General features: G+C 37.9%; 2 protein-coding genes across 2 annotated transcripts; both read left to right on the top strand.

The window, feature by feature from the left end:
• The first annotated feature begins 7,015 nt into the window (after positions 1 to 7,015).
• On the top strand, positions 7,016 to 9,226 carry LOC110939646 (probable leucine-rich repeat receptor-like protein kinase At1g35710). Its single transcript, XM_022181221.2, has one exon. The coding sequence runs from the start codon at positions 7,232 to 7,234 to the stop codon at positions 8,906 to 8,908; it is 1,677 nt and encodes a 558-aa protein (XP_022036913.1). The 5' UTR covers positions 7,016 to 7,231; the 3' UTR covers positions 8,909 to 9,226.
• Positions 9,227 to 14,669: 5,443 nt separating this feature from the next.
• Positions 14,670 to 17,019, top strand: LOC110939647 (oxygen-evolving enhancer protein 2, chloroplastic). The gene is made up of 4 exons (XM_022181222.2): positions 14,670 to 14,977; positions 15,664 to 15,896; positions 16,548 to 16,598; positions 16,688 to 17,019. Exons 1-4 carry the CDS (start codon positions 14,758 to 14,760, stop codon positions 16,946 to 16,948), a joined length of 765 nt encoding a protein of 254 aa, XP_022036914.1. The 5' UTR covers positions 14,670 to 14,757; the 3' UTR covers positions 16,949 to 17,019.
• Positions 17,020 to 19,650: the final 2,631 nt, after the last annotated feature.

The raw sequence follows: 19,650 nt of genomic DNA on the forward strand, positions 1-19,650 counted from the left end.
AAGGTTGAACGACTTGCTCGTGTCTATACCAATGAAGTCATACGCCATCATGGTGTTCCTCTCGACATCATTTCCGATCGTGATGGTCGATTCACCTCGCGTCTTTGGCAAACTTTTCAGTCCGCTATGGGTACTCATTTGAATCTTAGTACGGCCTTTCATCCTCAAACGGATGGACAGACTGAACGTACTATCCAAACCCTAGAGGACATGCTCCGTTCTTGTGTCATCGACTTTGGTGGTAGTTGGGATGTGCATTTACCTTTGATCGAGTTCTCGTACAACAATAGCTACCACTCCAGTATTCAAATGGCTCCTTTTGAGGCATTGTATGGTCGCAAATGCCGATCTCCTTTAAGCTGGCACGAGATTGGTGACAAACATTTTACTGGCCCTGAGATCATACAAGAAGCAACGGATAAGATTCTTCAAATCCGTGACAATCTACTCAAGGCTCGAAGTCGTCAAAAGAGCTATGCTGACAAGGGACGAAAACCAATGGAATTCAACGTTGGGGACCACGTCCTACTCAAAGTATCTCCTTGGAAAGGAGTGGTTCGTTTTGGTAAAAAGGGAAAACTTGCCCCTCGCTATGTTGGTCCTTTCAAGATACTCGAAAGGATTGGTAAGGTGGCTTATCGACTCGATCTACCTCAAGAGCTCAGCAATGTTCATCCAACGTTCCACGTCTCGAACCTAAAGAAATGTCTCGCTGATGAAGGACTTCAAGTTCCACTCGAAGATCTTCAAATCAACGAAACTATGCATTTCGTGGAGAAACCTGTAGAAATCGTGGATCAGCAAGTCAAGTTACTAAGGCGCAGTAAGATTCCTATCGTCAAGGTTAGATGGGAAGGAAAACGTGGCGCCGAATTTACTTGGGAACTCAAAAAGGATATGAAGTCAAAGTATCCTTATCTTTTCCCTACGTCTTCCTAAATTTCGGGACGAAATTTCCTAAAGGAGGGGAGACTGTAATGCCCTGCTTTTTTGTACTTTCCATTTATAGAAAGTTTTGTTCGTATTTCTATTTTTGGAAACCTTGTGTTCTTGTAATCGTTCCTTTCTTTGTAATCATTGTCAAACCGAGACTTGGATCATTAATGAAGCTTATATTTTGTTACATCTATGTTATACGCATTCTATGTATGCTCGTATGTTCGATTTGGTGAATCAATCTATGTTTAATCGTGATTCTTGGAAACTATGTGCGAAACTTGTAATTAATCTAAACTTATGCATGGATCGTGTTTTGAACGAGAACGACACTTGAATTGATACTTATACGCTTGATTATACTTGGTTTATACTCCTCATACTTAATCGTATCTTAAACTATGCCTTTATGGCAAATATGGCCATTAAATACCTTAAAAATATCAATTACACAACTATAGGGGCTAAATTGTAATAAATGAAACTTTAATCCGGAACCACAAAGGGCTCGCAGCCCGCGTTAACTTGCCTGGACATCCCAGGCGGGCCGCATGGACCCCCAGGTCTGCAGAAATGTGGACAGTCGCGACCAGCTTCAATTTTGAGCGGGATTTCCTTGTTTAAACCGAGTTTTGGCACTTGTAAACCCCTCTAATCAACCCTAATCACCTCCCTATAAGTACCCAAGGTCCTCCAAGCACTTGGACACTTTCATCACACTCAAATCTCTCAAAAACACTCTCAAGTTCCAGCAAGAATCTGCATTTTCGGACAGATTCACACTCTTGCACTAAACTTGGTATAACTTGCTCATTTGTTAACGAAATTACTTGATTCTTCTTCCTACTTGCTTGGTTAATCATGGAGTTTGATTCCTTGACTTCTCCTTGGAGAAATCAGACCTGGAATTGCTCTGAAATTGACCAAAAACTTTCTGTTTTGTTAGATACTTGTTTAAACTTCATCCAACTTGTGTCTAACACATCTCACACCAATGTCCTAATGCTTACAACCCCTCTTATGGTTGGTTAAGCTAAATAACATGGTTGAGACACTTAAATCAGAGGATTAAACCTCATAAACTTTCTGTTTTGTTAGGGTATTCAACCCACAAGTCATGTCAAGCTTAGACTTTGATGAATGAGTGATTGTGGAACAACTTGGGTTGTTCCAACATAAAATCCTCACATGATTTGATGATTTCTTTTAGTTTAGATTATTTACATACTTGTATTAACCCTAGTTCGTGACCCTCCTTGGTTGTCTTTACATCAAGTGAAGTGGTGAACATTCAAGGGGTCCCTAAATGGAAGCATGTTCTTCCTACCCCATACATGACATTCCTGAATGACTCGAGGTGCCTAAACGAAGATCTTAATCTTCTACCTCCTACTTGAAATATTGAACTTAATAATATGTAATACTTAAATATATATATACACACATTCGAACCTTTAATATTAAACTTGTGTTTATATGTTAAAGTAGTAGAATGACATCTAAGACTTAACACTCCAAATATGATTCTAATGGGCTTACTACCCATGAAATACAATATAACCCTAGTGGTTACGTAGTGTCATATAAGAGTATAAGTTAAAGATGATTATTTTGATATCATACTCTATGTTATGTTAAACTCCAAATTTATAATCTTCCGTTATACGCCAAACTCACACACCTACGTTTCCTTGTGTAGAAGGACTAGGTGCTCCAACTTAATCCATCCACCAAACTCGCTCGCGGGATTTCAAGTGGGAAAGCTTGCAACCACCGTGAGTATACTCGAACCCATTTTTACTTTTAAACACTTTGGGTGCAACATGTATTCTATATTAAACGCACGTGACACTTGAAACTTATTTGAAACATGCTCTATCCATTTAAACATGAAACATGAAACTTGTGATACTTGAGATTATTTTGTGCTATGTGAACGTTTAATCCCTGTGTGTAGTTCCGCCTTAACAATAGTAGCCTTATAGGGGTAATGCACCTCCCCCATTTGTAGTCGAGGGGTATTGTTAGGAGGAGACATATTAACCTCCTGTGAAACTTTGGGTTAGGTACTTTAACGCATTGGAAACTTGGGCTATCACTTGGACTGCGTAAACTAGCATGGCTGAAACTATTTTATTATGTTCATGTTGGATATGAGTTTTTATTCTATTATGCTATGTAAACAAACTTGTATACTCGCTCTTTTCTTTTTCATTGAAACTCTATTTTAATACATGTTGCAGGTTGATTGTTGAAGTATGGATGATTGATGAAACAAGTTTAGGGTGGCTAGATACACACCTAAATTTATCTATCTTTTGTTGTTATGTTATTTGTTGAAACAATGTTGTTATTTCCTTTTGAATATTGTGTAACATTTAGTTTTGAAATGAAATTTGAATTTAATTAAATATTGTCACATAGTGTTATGACGTCTCTAGCAATCTTTACACGCTTCGTCTCATCCCGATGTTTCCGCCATCGGTTGGGGTGTGACACGTATGTAGAGAAAGTTATGTAAAACTGATAACATGAGATATAGTTTGTCCCAAGTATATATTTCGTGCCCTGTGCACCTAAACAAATTTTCATAAACATTTTCAAATGTGTCGATTGATTGTACTTACCAGTGAAAACTGACGTATTTTCAAAAGTCTAAGTGACAGGTACAAATACGTAAATAGGCTGGAAGCTGCTCGGGATTGTTAGACGAGGAACTCGCAACTCCTTCGCATAAGCCATTAGTCTGATAAACTTCTTTTGTTTTAAATGATCCGCCTATGGATTATTGCAAGCTTGTCTGTACGTAATAGTTTGATATTTTCAGACATTTGTATTTGTAATAATATTTTATATTCTAAGACTTCCGCTGTGCTATTCTGTGTATGTTTGACCATGACGATACCAATCTTACGTCACGATACTCCCCACCGGGCCCACAGGGATGAGTTGTAAATATCGGGGTCTGACAGGGTTCGACACTTGGTTCTCTTTCACGTTTTATGCACCGTCCTTCGCTTATTCTACCGTTAACTGTTCAGGCTAATCTCTCAGCGCTCCCTTCAATCCAAGAGAGTGTTTACTTGTTAAACACTATCAGTGAGTATACTCGATCCCTTTTTGCTTTACGCACTTTTAGGTGTTACATACGTTACTTATTCAAATCACAATCGACACACAACGCAAACACTATTATACGCTGACCGTTATTGCATGTTACGTGTTATTCGATGAATGCTTGTATGTTATGTTAACACAGTGATTGTTGCCTGACACCTTAGCAACGATAGTACGATAGTTTGGACTTAGCACCTGTCGTGGACAGGGGTTGTTAAGGGCTTTACTTCACGTGTCCCAGTGGGGATATGTGTTGCGCATTCTACAACTCGCAGTCACGTCTGTGCATATTTCTCTGTCGATAACCTACTAGCCTTCACTTTGTTACATGTTACATGCTGGTTATGCGTAAACGATTTCAAACTCTATTATACTATTAAACTTGTATGCTCACCTTTACACTATGTGTATTGACTTTATTTTAATGTATGTGACAGGTGTTTGAGATGCTAGGATGTTGCTTGCTTTCGTGGAAATCGAGTAGGAGAGTCTAGAAACAAAGACAATTTATTATTTAAATCTGAGTTGTCGGAACATGTTTTGTTTTGAGGATATCTATGTTTGTAATAATTAATTGCTTGATGGGTTATGGTATGGGACATAATATTAACTATCCGGTAATTTAGTTGTTATGGAATTTCTCTTGACAATCTGTTTCACTCAGCGTCGCGCCCCGATGTTTTCACCATCGGTTGGGGTGTGACATCTTTGATCCGTTATTTCAGGTTTTATTATCTTCTTGTTGACCACGGTTTTGGGTGTTATCCTAACCACGAGCACGCCCTCGCGACGAGTGAGATCCTCGACCTCGACCCCTACCAGAATCACGTCCACGTCTCTAATCTCAAGTTTTGACTTAGTCTCCCAAACGAAAACCGGATGTTTTCTTTGCAGCTCCGATCCTCTTGTCGCCGGTTTTTTTGTTCCGATCAAAAGAACCCAAACATAAATTGTTGATTCCGATAAGAAAACTTTTGCCGATTCGTCGAACAACAGGTAATTTTTCCCCGTTGCTGATCTCCTGATTGACTTATGTTCACAGACCTGAACTCGTCTCTGAACGTCTTTTCAGAACCGAACAACCACTGTTTCCGAGGTGCTATTGGCCGCCGCACGAATAACCTGCTTGCTGTCAACCAATTGTACCACGCCACTACTCCGACGAAACGATACCGCCGATCTCGAGTCGTTGGATTCAATGATTGAACTTGGCTCTGATACCAATTAAAGGATTAATTGGTACAGAATGTTATAATCGGAATACAATTCTTCACGGTTAAACACCCACGAATCTTTATTGTGGAGAAATCTAACTCAAAAACTCTAAGTTACAATTTTCCCTACCAATTTGATTGGTATATATAGCTAACCTACACACGTTAGACTATAACTAGGAAATCTGTTAATTAATTACATGATATTTATCTAAACATATTCATAACCTAACACATATAGGAACTTTAGATAATAATCCACTAATTAATTAATATATTATTAATTACTTGTCTTGCATTTCAAGTAATCTTTTTAGCTATCCTTCACGCATGTAAGCCACGGATAGACTAGGAATTCCCAACAATTTTAGCTTATTTTTATTTGTAATTTAGCATTTATAGATTTTTTCTAATCAAAGTTGTAACTGGATTTATCAACTGAAAGTAGTTTAAATCCACCTACGTCTAAGCCGTTGGTTAACCAAACTATTTTTTTTCAAAGAACTTAATTAACCGAACCATTTAACGATTGGTGATTCGATTCGGTTATAACACATTTGCATGTTATTTATCATTTTGAACCAACCCATTTTTAATCCTACCCCCTTTTTACTGATCCGTCAATTTGTGTAAGCAAATAGGCAACCAAATATCGAAATAACGTTGATTTAGCAATCAAAATTAATGTTATTGGAACAAATGACACACATCACCGGCACTAATGAAGGCAAATTACTTACCACTAATCAAAATATATAAAAATAATGTAACCAAAATAATTATTAGAAACTATGAGTATCTACTTGAAAAAGACACAACACGATTTTGCTATTCTACCGTCATGTTTTTGAAATTTTGCGCTCCAACGTTCAAAAAACGACAGAAACTTTGATATTACTCGTGAAATCACGCACATGTGAATCCATTGAAAGTCAAGCTCCCCTTCTATTTTCAAACATTTTTCACTTTTCACCCTCCCTTTTTCTGTATTTCAATTTCAACCCAAAATCTATTTATTATAATAAAACCCCCATACCGAAATAATTCTTCCAACTAGTATCCATTTAACTAGGGGTGTGCACGGTTCGGTTGGGTTATTAGCATTGTCCGTAACTGTAACCGAAGTCATCGGTTAGTCGGTTTGGTTTATTCGGTTAAATTGTCGGTTTTTGGTTCGGTTAATAACCAAACCAGGCATTGGCTAACATTTATGTTTAGAAATACACGTAATGGAGGTAAAAATACATGAAAAAGATATATATATATATATATATACATTCATTTGATGTATAAATGAATAAAATGGAGGTATAAACACATGAAATTGAAGTATAAAACAAGAAATGGAGGTATAAAAGCTATAAATATATGAAGATTTAAATGATTCGGTTCAGTTTGGTTAATTTTGGTTAACCGATGGTACAAAAAATATCCGATAACCGATTTTCAGTTAATTCGGTTTCGTTTAATTTCGGTTTAGTTTTATTGATTTTTGGTTCAATTTTAGTTAACGGTTTAGTTATTATTCACCTTTGCATATAAGTATATAGCCTTTTTCCTCTATATAAGAGGGCCAACTCATAGGGACTATTATGGATGAAAATTTCATCCAAGGGCACAAATAATAAGTTGCCTAAAGTATGAGGGTGTTAAATGTATTTACAACAAGTTGTGATCCCCCATACTTCTTTCCTATGTCATGTCTTTGTTGTTCCTATAAATAAGGGAGACATTCTCCAAAACAGTATTATATTGTTCTCTTCTGCCACTCTTTTTGATTATCCCACTAACAATTTTCCATCATTATACCTTCTTATTTAAGTGAGCAAATATATTTAAACCGTATGTCCCCCTTTTGACACCTTTTCTCCTTACCATTCACACTTTTTATATCAACTTTGAAATCCAAATCCCACCTTCAAAATCTCATTTTTTCCACTAATCAAATCAAACCCATTTCAAAAATGCAGATTTCTATATGGGTTTCTAAAATCTTGATCATTTTCTTGGTTTGTGTTTGTGGGTTGTCACAAGCCCAAATCTGTTCCGAAGTTGATAGGGCCGCACTTCTCGGGTTCAAAGCGAGAATCGTGAAGGACACTACTGGTATTGTGTCTTCTTGGATCGGTAAAGATTGTTGTGCAGGCGGTTGGGAAGGCGTTCAATGTGATCTCACGGGGCGGGTGACACAAATCTTGTTACAAAGGCCAGTTGATAAAAATAGTGGTGTTTACATGAAGGGTATCCTGTCCCCTACTTTAGGTGACTTGAAGTTTTTAGAGATTTTGGTGATTAGTGGGATGCAGAGGCTATCAGGTACAATCCCGTCAAGTTTTTCGGGTCTTAAACGTCTCACGCAACTTGTGCTCGAAGATAACTCGATCGAAGGAACCATCCCTTCAAGTTTAGGCCAATTGTCCTTACTCCAAACACTTTCATTAAGCGGAAACCGCTTAACCGGCCCAATCCCGCCCACTTTACAAAAGTTAAACAAGCTTCTTCAGCTTAACTTAGCACGAAACTCACTCTCGGGCACCCTTAGTTTCGTAAACCTTACCCGTTTGCAGTATCTTGATTTAAGTTACAATATGTTATCAGGCCCGATCCCACTCGTTATCGGACAGTTGTCGGATTTGGTATTCCTCGACCTTTCTAATAACCGATTCGCGGGTCCCATACCCAATTCGTTCGGCAACTTGCAGAAGCTTCTAGACTTGTCCTTGAACAACAATCTACTGACTGGCCAACTCCCGCCATGGATAGGGCGGCTCAAGTCGCTTAACACACTCTCTCTCGGTTTCAACCAGCTCGTTGGTCAAATCCCGGAATCTATCTCCCAATTACCGCACTTATGGTACCTTAATTTATCTCGAAATTCACTTTCGGATCCTTTACCTAATGATGCATTATCTAAGGGTATCCCTTCTCTACTGTCTATAGACCTGTCTTACAATAAGTTCAATTTTGGAACCGTTCCGAAGTGGATTACAAACCGACAGCTGTCAGCTGTCGGTTTGGCAGGGTGTAATCTCAAAGGGTTGTTACCGGTTTTTACAAAACCAGATTCACTCACATCTATAGACCTTTCTGACAACCGTTTCACAGGAGGGATATCAAGTCTCTTTCAAAAAATGTCTAGCTTGCAAAAGGCGAAAATGTCAAACAATCAACTTAAGGGGAATCTATCGGATATCAAACTTCCGAGTGGGCTCGCGTTACTGGACCTCCACAAAAATGAGCTTTCGGGCACGCTATCGGATCTGATACAGTCAACGGGCCGGTTCTTGGAGACACTTGACTTGTCGAGCAATCAAATCACAGGGACGATTCCTAGTACGATCTCGAAGCTTGCCGCGCTCAAGACGTTGGATGTTTCGAGAAACCATATAACGGGGACGATTCCACCGAGTTTGGGAAATGTGTCAAGATTAGGGTGGCTGGATATATCAATCAACTCGATCGGAGGAAAGATACCAACTAACTTGTTGATGATTGAAAAATTAAAGCATGTTAATTTCAGGACAAACAAGCTATGCGGCGAAATCCCACAAGGAAGACCGTTGAACATCTTCCCGTCGGCTGCTTATGCACACAATCTTTGCTTATGTGGCAAGCCGTTGACACCTTGTAAGCAAGGTTAAACCGATTAGTGGCTCCGGTTGGGCCAGCAGGATGCTGACTCGTCGTACAAAGCCATCGTTCGACAAGAGGGATTGTAAGATTATGTTGTATGTCTTACTTTAAGTTTTTATTTTTAAGCATTAGATTAGATGGTTTCATCATCCTTTAGAGCAATAAAGTATGATCAACTTGTAGCCTTGTAGGCAACTATTTGTTATTTCCATACTAATGTTATAATCAGTTAATGACAAGAAAGATTTATGATTTATATAAACCAGTTCAACCTTTGTTTGTTTCCTTGAGGGTGAAGAAACTACATCATTATCAGTATTTGATCTTGACATCCTGTAAAGCAAGGAGCACATGTTATACTTTCAAGTGGCATTATTGCATTAATAAATTCTAAAGGGGCAGGAAACTAAAGAAGAATAACTTATAACAACATCATCATCTCATTTTCCCCAATTTTCAAGTTGCAGCATCATTAATGGTCACCAAAGACTTCTTTTAAAATTCTTCTATAAGATTAATGTCGGTATCTGTAAGACTTTTCCTAGAGCAACATGCATCAAGTAAAAGGAAATAGCAATAACGCGTTATGAAATTGAATTAAATTGTATATTAAAAGATGAAAACAACAAGCAAGATAATAGTGAGCAAATGCCAAATCAAATGGCTAATGTGTAACATTTAATTCCAAATTTGAGTGTTTTTTTTTTTTGTCTATTAATGACTTCTTTTGTACATAGAAATTGGAAACAAAACAATTCAAACCGATAAACAGATAGTCCATGCCAGATTAAGTTAAAATAAATCATCAAAATTCAATTCTTTTTTAAGTGAACATATAAATTACTTCTCTACAGTCTTCACCCTATTTTTGTTAACCTCAAAACAGATACATTTGTGCATGAAAAAATTGAAAATTTTGAAAAAAAAATTCTACCAAATGTTAGTAGATACCCAAATCCATTTTATAATCGCCATCAATACGCATTTGAACCGGCCAAAGCGAAGCAAATCAGCCGGTTCATTCTGCTTGAGATCTATACGGTTCAGTTTTGACGGTTTACCCAACCAAAAGGTTTGGAACTTCAAATCTTCCATGTAAACTGAATTATTAATATGAAACCATTAAACAGCCAAAACCGAACCGTTAAAACCAATGAATCACTCACTCTGAATATTTAAAAAATAAATACTTCCTCCACTCCCAAATGTTGAAATTCAACTTCAAATTGAAAGTTGAAACAAACAGCAAACACTGACTCAATAATAGTTTACAATTATAAGAAATCCAACAACTTATTTCATCTAATTATGAAATTCATTCACATCGGATCTAGGGTTTGTTACCGTTGCGTAAAACTGCTGCCAGTTTTTTGCCCAAGTATCTATCTAGCTCAACCTCTTTCTTGGTTGTATGACGTCAGCAGATCTTGAAGCAGCAGTGATGAAAGCTTAAAGGAATTAACATTGTTTGTGTGGGTGGATGAGAAGGTTTGGTTTTGTTTGTTAATCGAGACGCTCCGGTAGGGTTTTAGATGATGGAAACAAGTGGATTTTGGCGCCAGGGGTGACTGACTGGTGAGTCATCTGGATGTATGACGTGGCGATATGTGACGTGTCAGATCAGAACCTATAGAGTCTAGACGCTTGTAGAAAGAAGATATTTTGATTGGTAATTGGAAAATTCTAGGCATTTCATTTCGAAGTGTTTGGACACTAAGGAGTTTGCTAAAGAAAAAGTGAAATTCATAAAAATAAACATTTTGATCCATTTAATTTTTTTACATATTGATTTTTAACATTTTGCTAGAGATTTACTGAGTACGATGATGAAAGATGATTTTTAACGCACTCAAATAAACATATTCAAAATCAATCAAAAATCATTCTATCAGTCGAGAAAACAATGCTAGAACCTAGCCAAAACATAGAACCTTGAAAATCCTTAAAGGAACACCGTAATAATTAAGATGCTTGTTTCACAACCAAAACGTTGAGAGTTCTAATCCTGCATAGTATAGAGGTGTGTTAATCTTAGAAAATCTAAGAATTGTTGTTAAAAAAAACATAAAACCTTAAAAAGTATAATGAGTTATACAAACAAACCAACCAAAATAAACATGTGTAAAGAGCAGCTAATTTAGCCCTTCGCCTTTTGCAGCCGACTGCATTTTAGCCTTCCCTTTTGTCGGTGGCTAAAATTATTGGCTTGTTTTGTTTGTTGACCCTATTGTACTTTTTAACGTTTTTTATGTCGGCTATATTAAGTCTTATAGCTGGCGAAGCTAATATGATGTATTCTTATTGGTTGGATTTGGATATATTAAAAAGTTAATGTCTGCTTTTTACGAAATAGTGGGTGAAAATGTAAGTTTATGTGATTTTCTTAAAGAAAATTGGTTTCGTCAACACTAGATTTTAAATATAGATTATGTGATTTTCTTAAAGAAAATTGGTTTCGTCAACACTAGATTTTAAATGTAAAAAAGCAAATTATGACTATCATTATTTCTTTTGATTATAACTATAATAAACTAAAATAATTTCTGATAAATTTAATTTTGAGTGACCTGTCATTTTGAAAATATGTGGTAAGGGCGAGGGGAGTGGTTACTTATTTGGAATAGGTAAATTCTTCGTTCATCCAATCAAAGAGTGTCATCAATTTATTTATTTTGTTTAACTAATGCTCAAAAACGTTGACAATTGTTTACCTATCTTCGATTAGGTAAACTATTATTTTTATTTTTTTAAATTATGTGTTAAGATAAAACAAATAAAACATCAAACTTATAAATAAAAAAACTATTACATTAAAATCTAACTTAAAAAAACATAATAAAACAACGCAACAACTAAAAAACTAAAAATTACAAGGCCAATCATATTTTTTGCGTCTCGCGTTTTCTTGCGAGTGTGATTTCCAACGTCGAAGGGTGAACATTATCGTGAGGTCGGTTAAACGTCTCCAAGTCCTTGTCGAACACAATTGCTCGCATCGCCTCGCCTTCGAACCGGACCCTAAACATTTTTTCTTCCATTCCACCTTTGTTTGAGCCTTCCATTATAATTGTTTGACAAGAGTTGAAATGAGGATAGTGAAGAAGTGTGTAAAAAAATAGGTTGAATGGTTTGTTTAAATATGAAAATTAGTTTTTTTTTAGTGAACTTAAACGGCTATATAGCCGTTACTCCACATCTCCCAACGGTCAAAAATGCCTTCCCCTCATCGGTAAACCTTCACCGCATACATAATCTCACTGATCGGTAACCTCCATTGGCGGCGGCATTACCGATCGGTAAACACGTTTGCCGATGGAGTTTACCTCCCACTCCGCTCACCCTAATGTTTCATCCTTGATATAAACCTCAACTAATGTCGTGGTAATGTTTCATCCTTGATATAAACCTCAACTAATGTCCTTGTGGCATAAATTCTGTTTGGTTACACAACAATAAACAATATGGAGTTTGGAGATCGTTTGTTAAATCCGGTTGTTTGAATTATTAATTTGATTTCCGTCCGTGTAACAAAATCAGTTTTTACTGATTTATCGAGACGTCTTTTGTCAATAATCATGTTTTAAACAAATCTTGAATTATACATATATATGTATCAATTTCAAACTATACATGTGTGTATATTACGAAAAATTTAAGAAAAATATATAGTTTCGAATGCTTCACAAGTTTCTCAAATAAGATGAACTTTTCTTAAGATCTTACCCTACCATCATTAATCTTTAACAATGTTTTAAAGAAAAAATATTAATACACATTACAACATTTGACAAAAGTACTTCATCTTTAGCTTTTTTTTTCCCAAATGCTAGTTTTATTCATATATATTTTTTTGAACACCAAGGTCGACTACTCGATCGCTGTCAGTCCTTTGGCTCTCCCAGATGCTCAGAAACCCGACCTTTACCCGTCCGAAAGCACGACAGTGAAATAATCGGTAAAATCTCGCCTCCCATCCAAGACGAACCGACGCTACCCGTATTCGCCCTTCACCTGGATGCCACATAAAATAATGGAGATAGTGGGAGTCGAACCTGGGTCACAAGGAACACCAAGTCTGTCTGCAACCACTCCACCACTACCTCATTGGCAGTTTTATTCGTATTTACTAGTGAGATTCCACCATGCTTCGTTACAGGAGTTTGGTCAGTATGGTTCGTTTCTTTATGGTGTCACTCGCTATAGTAATAGAAAGCCAAAACCTTACATCGATCGAAAACAACGAAAACTAATATGAATATCAAAATTGATGTTGTTCAGTGAGATTCCTCTGCGCTTCGTGGCGGGAATTCTGTTAGTTCCAACTCTGTATCGTTTCATTTCTTACTGTACCGAGCACTCACTATAGTAACTGAAAGGGAAAACCTTACATCAATCGAAAACATTAAAAACAAATATCAATATCGGTACCAATGTTGTTCCGTTGCTATCAGTTTGAATTATTTGTGTTTTTTTTTTCAACATTACGATATAAATTTAATTAAAAACGGATACTGTACCGTTAGGCCGTGGGGTATGGGGCGGGAGTTTGGGCGTGAGTTGGGGTAAAACGCCCAAGTCACCACCCCGGGTGGGCTTGGATTGTGGCGTGGCCCCTTGGGGCTTGGCTTTCAAGCCGGGCGTGGGGCGGTATGGCGAAGCGAGTTGGCTTATTCTCATTGGGTCACCCGCCACGTCAGGCCGCCACGTCAGGCGGGGGTTTTTAAAATTTTGAAATTTAAAATTCAAACTGCCCCCCCCCCATCTTCTATAACCGCCACCCGGGTCCCCCAAAGGCCCTATATATTGCAATCCCAACCCCACCGATCCCCCATCCCACGAACCAAAACCCCATCGGCTACACCCACTGTCTTGACCCGCTACCCCGCTGGTCCCCCCCATCCCACGAACCCAACACCACTATGGCATCATGGACACGTCAAGAAGAAATGACACTCGTAACTAGCGTCGTGGAAGCTATGAAGGGGCGGCCACCGGGCCAAACAAAATATTGGGCGGAAGCATTCGCGGCCTACCGACAAAACGTCGGTAACGACCGCCACAACCTCAACGCGTGCCAACATAAATGGCGCGAGCTACGGCCCAAACTCGAGCGTTTCAAGGCTTACTACGATGCGGTTCCCGGTGGCGAGTTAAGCCACGAGGACCGGGTGGCGGTGGCGAACATAGAGTTTCGTGGCAAGGAAAACAAGGCGTTCGACAAGATCGACCTTTTTGAAATTTTTTTAACGCTCTAGGTTTTTTTATTTTGTAATTTTTAGAAATTATGTAATTTTTAGAAATTATGTAATTTTTAAAATTTTAATGAAGTTGTAGGTTTTTTTATAAATGTTGTGTGATTTTTATAAATTTTTTGTATTTTTTTTAAACATTTATGCCACGCGGTGCACCCAACCCAAGCCCAACCCACGCCCCGCCATACCCCGCGGACACGTAATCTAGCAGTGGGCTGGCTCCGCGGACACGTGTCACCAAATGCCCAACCCAAGCCCAACCTAAGCCCCACCATACCCCACGGTCTTATGTACTAAATTGAACTAAAACCGACTGAAATTTATCACTTTCTATTTATACTAAATTGAATAATAAATAAAGTATTATTAAAATATAAAAAAATGCTCAAAATTTAATTAGTATTCATGTGTATAAATATGTTGTTAAATGCTAGAAAGTTAAGGAAGGTTGTAGATCTGTATTATGGTCCCCATTTATAACCACCAAAGTACAAAACCAACTGATATAACCCCTTATCCAAACATCACCCTCAACAATAGACAATCAATCCCACCAACACACTATATATAGCTACATCTCACTAATCACTAATCAAACAACAACAATGGCATCCATAGTATGCTTCTTGCACCCACACCAGCCACTCTCCACCCCAATTAGAATCATATCACCACGCCAACTTTCAATGAAACCCCACCCCCTAGTCGTCTGCCAGGCGGCCACCCACGAACCAGTGTCTCGTCGGTTGGCTCTAACTGTTCTAATCGGTGCTGCTGCTGTTGGTACCAAAGTTTCACCCGCAGATGCAGCGTATGGTCAACCTGGTACCTATCCTTCCCCTTGATCTTCATCATTCAACTTAAATCCTTATCAATAGACATTTAGACAACAACAACAACAGTGGCGGAACTAGAACTTTTATAGTCGAAGATTTGTCATAAGTTTTACTTTTTTTTATTTATTGGTTACAATTAACGGATTCAACAAGTTCTTTTAACAAAACAAAAAATCATATTTTATATTTAAAGTAACAAATTCATGTGAACCCTCTTGACTAGGGGTGCAAACGAGCTCGAACGAGCCGAGCTCGAGCCAGCTCACGAGCGTAAACGAGCGTTGTATTTTTATTATTTTTATTAAAATATTAAATGTATATTTAAATAATAATAATAAGAATTAATATCTATAAAATAACTAAATTATATATAAAATATAAATTATAATTAATTAATAAATGTTAAACGAGTCAAGCCCGAGCCGAGCTCGAGCTTGAAAAACTATATGCGAATCAAGTTAAAGCTATAAAAACAAAGCTCAAATTGAGACAAGCTCGAGCTTTCAAAAGTTAAACGAGCTCGCGCTCTCGGCTTGCTCGTTTGCACCCATGCTCTTGACCCCTCTGGTTGCACTCCTGTCTTGTATGAAACTTGAATCTTTATAGAATTTGACTTATTGATTGTATAAAATTTGGAAGCATAATGTATGCACTGAAGGTGTTTGTCTATGCCAGCAAATGTTTTTGGTAAACCGAAGAAGAACACGGATTTTATGACGTACAACGGGGACGGATTCAAGCTGTCGATACCAGCAAAGTGGAACCCGAGCAAGGAGGTAGAGTACCCTGGTCAGGTGCTCAGATATGAAGACAACTTCGATACGACAAGTAATCTCGCGGTCATCGTCACCCCTACGAACAAGAAATCCATCACTGATTATGGTGCCCCGGAGGAGTTCCTATCCCAGGTAATCAAATCAATCATCCATGTTTCTGCGTAACGAATTCAGGACAGAACAGGGGCCAAGAGGACCCGGCGGAGTGTTTGTTGGATTTTTATATATAAAATACGAGTTTTTTATTTGTAGTTTTCATAAGCAATCATGAGTAGATCCAAGGGGTCAAGAGTCCATTGCCCACAAGGTCCACAAACACCATAATTCCTTGGACTTTTATATAAATTATGATATTTTTTAAAATAAAAAGAAAAAACAGGAGTTGAACCATCGCGTCAAGAGGGTTTAGCGACCCAAGCAATAGAAGAGTTGGACTTTTATAAATAAAATCTGAGTTTTTTTTTCATGTTGAACAAAGGGGTCAAGAGAGTTCGTTGACCCCAGATACCATAATTTGTTGGATTTCTATAGGAAAACATGAGCTAAACCAAGGGGTTATGAGGTTCGTTGACCTAAGGTACCAGAATTTGGTGGACTTTTAAATAAAACATAGGTTATTGAGTTAGAAAAACATAGGTTGACTCGTAGTTGTAAGTTCTAACCCATAGAAAAGAGAACGTTATTGACCCTCTGAATAAAATTTTATGTTTCCGCCACTGAATGTAAGAATTCAAGGATCAATTTCAATCGATCCGGGGTTGATCATAATCTTGTTATTTTCAGGTGAATTATTTGTTAGGGAAGCAAGCTTTCTTTGGCAAAACAGCTTCTGAGGTAATCAACACTTAACCCAAATTAAAAATTAACTAATCTATTACATCCATCTACCTAGTGGAAACTGATTTTGTGGTGGATAATGTTAGGGAGGGTTTGAAGAAGATACGGTTGCAACGGCTAACCTATTAGAAGCTTCAACTCCAGTGGTCGACGGGAAGCAATACTACTACTTGTCGGTGTTGACTAGAACAGCCGATGGAGACGAGGGCGGTAAGCATCAATTGATCACTGCGACAGTGTCGGACGGTAAACTGTATATATGCAAGGCACAGGCTGGTGACAAAAGATGGTTTAAAGGAGCCAGGAAATTTGTTGAGACAGCAGCATCTTCCTTCAATGTAGCATGATGTAACGTTTGTAAAATTAGCTTGTAAAAATTTCCATCTTTTGTATTTTATAACATAGGTTTTTGTTTAAATAAAAGTCAACTAGCCACGTCTCTTCACATTGACTTCTTTTTAATGTTTAAACGCTACTTTGATTAACTCGTCAAATACACTTCAACTCCGTCTACGTAGTGTCAATTTTTTTTTTCAAAGGATACCCCTAATAAAAAAAAAAACAAATTGATACCCCTGAATTTTCGTACTAGATCTGCCACTAAGTTTGATCATGGAAATCGAATATTGGGCCGGTAGATCAAGTGATTCAGAGGTATCTTCACCTGATGGTTGAGGTGGTGCCATGGAAATGAAGGATTATATATGTTGTGGGTTCTGATTGGAATCGGTCGCCAGAAAATGAGCAGTTAATGGAGAGTGAGGGGTGGGTTTGCCTGTGAAGAAGTGGGGTGGACGGATATCTGATAGAGAAAAGGGGTGGGTGAAATGGTAGATGTTGGGGTTCGCATAATATTTTAATGTTTTCTTTATTAGTTTTTTAATAGTAAGGATATTTAACTCATTTCATATCCACTTAACTCAAAAATCTAACCCCATCCAGGCTAGAGACTATCCGATAACGAATGTGCAAAAGTTTGGGACTATAATTATAATTTTAAAAGTGTAGGGACTATAGATAAAAATAGAGGAAACTACACTGACTATCTGGACATTATTCTCTTTAATTTATGATTTTGAATGTTAATATTTTTTTTAACGACAAATATCTTTTATTAAGTGCTGTCTAGGGGTGCAAACGAGCCGAGCTACTCGCAAGCTACTCGAGCTCGGCTCGAAAAAAAACTCGAACGAGCCGAGCTTAAACGAGCTCGAGCCGGCTTGCGAGCCTAAGCGAGCTTTGTATTTATATATTTTTTTATTAATATATTAAACATATATTTATATAATAATAATTACCATATATATAAATATAAATAAATAACTAAATTATATGTATAATAATAATTATAATTGATACAAATTAATTAAAAAATGTTAAACGAGTCGAGCCCGAGCTAAGCTCGAGCTTGAAAAAATATCTTCAAGCCGAGCTCGAGCTTCAGAGATAAAGCTCGAATCGAACCGAGCTCGAGCTCGAGCTTTCATATGTTAAACGAGCTCGAGCCTGGTCGAGCTTGGGCTCGACTCGGCTCGTTTCCACCCCTGGTGCTTTCTGTAAACACTTTCTAAAAACGTGGAGAATAATTGACAAAAAAAAAATCGTTAATTTCAATGTAAACACTTTATAAAAACGTGGAGAATAATTGACAAAAAAAAAATGTTAATTTCAATGAATATTTTGAATTTAAAATTCGTTTTCAATGGCTTTCCAGTTTTTCTACAAATAATACAATAAAATATCACAAATTGGAAAAAGAAAAGAAAAAAAAGCATGTATGTACCTTATCGAAAGTTACAAAATTATCTATACTAATGGGTTACCACACACACTTTCTGGCGGGTTTAAACCATAGATTTAAAAAAAACAATAGTGAATAGACATTTTACGTAAAGATAAAATATCACATCTCGATGGTATATTCAAATGTCACAAAAAGTTATCGGTTCAGTCCGTGATAGTATGGACACTCGTTATAACCATAAAAAAGAAAACTCGCGACAGGTTTGAGACGTGAATAAAATAACCTACTTATAACGGTACATACGAAAGTTAGAAAGACTTTACCCTAAAAAAAAATTAAAAAGAAACGACAATAATTAAGTGAAGGAAAAAAAACTAAAAATTTAAGGTCTAAATAGTAATTACAATAAAATGTAAATGGAAAACTAAAGTTGATGGTCAATGGAATTGAATCACCCATTCCAAAAGTTATTCCATTCCCTTAAAATCATTCCTTCCACCCCCCATATTTTTTTTCATTTCATCTCCTATTGCACCATTCATCAACAACACCACAACCCACGACCTTCGCCACAACCCACCACCCACCACCGACGCCATCGCCGCCACCCGCCACCACCTCACCCCGACAGCCACCACCGCCGCCACCCACTCGCCACCGTTATCACCCACAGTTGCGACCAACCGTCAACGCCACTCGCCGCCGCCCACCACCACCATCGGCGACGCCACCACACCGCAACCACCAACCGCCGCCGCCGCCACCAACCACCACCTTTGCTGCCACCCACCACCAACGGCTACCTTGTCACCACCACCACACGTCGTCACCGCCGCACCGCCACTCGCCGCCACCACCACCACCCATCGCGCCGCCGACACCCACCACCGCCACCTATAACCACCCACAATCACTACCACCGACCACCACCACTCACCACTAATTTTATTACTCTTTTTTTCTTGCCTAACGAACAATACACAATAATAATTCATTCCATTCACATGGTAACCAAACAAGACATGGAATAATGGTAATGATCCATTGCATTCACTCGTCTATTCCATTACCCCATACCAAATAGACCCTTAGGGTCTGTTCGGTATGGGGTAATGGAATGGATGAGTGAATGGACTGGACGAGGTAATGGAATAGACAAGGGAATGCAATGGATCATTACCATTCAATGTCTCGTTTGGTTACCATGTGGGAATAAAATAAATTATTATCATGTATTGTTTGGTAGGCAAGAAAAATAAGGAATAAAATCAGCGGTGAGTGGTGGTGGTCGGTGGTATTGATTTT

The sequence above is a fragment of the Helianthus annuus genome, chromosome 16, assembly GCF_002127325.2.
Source record: "Helianthus annuus cultivar XRQ/B chromosome 16, HanXRQr2.0-SUNRISE, whole genome shotgun sequence".
NCBI classification, from domain to species: Eukaryota; Viridiplantae; Streptophyta; class Magnoliopsida; order Asterales; family Asteraceae; genus Helianthus; species Helianthus annuus.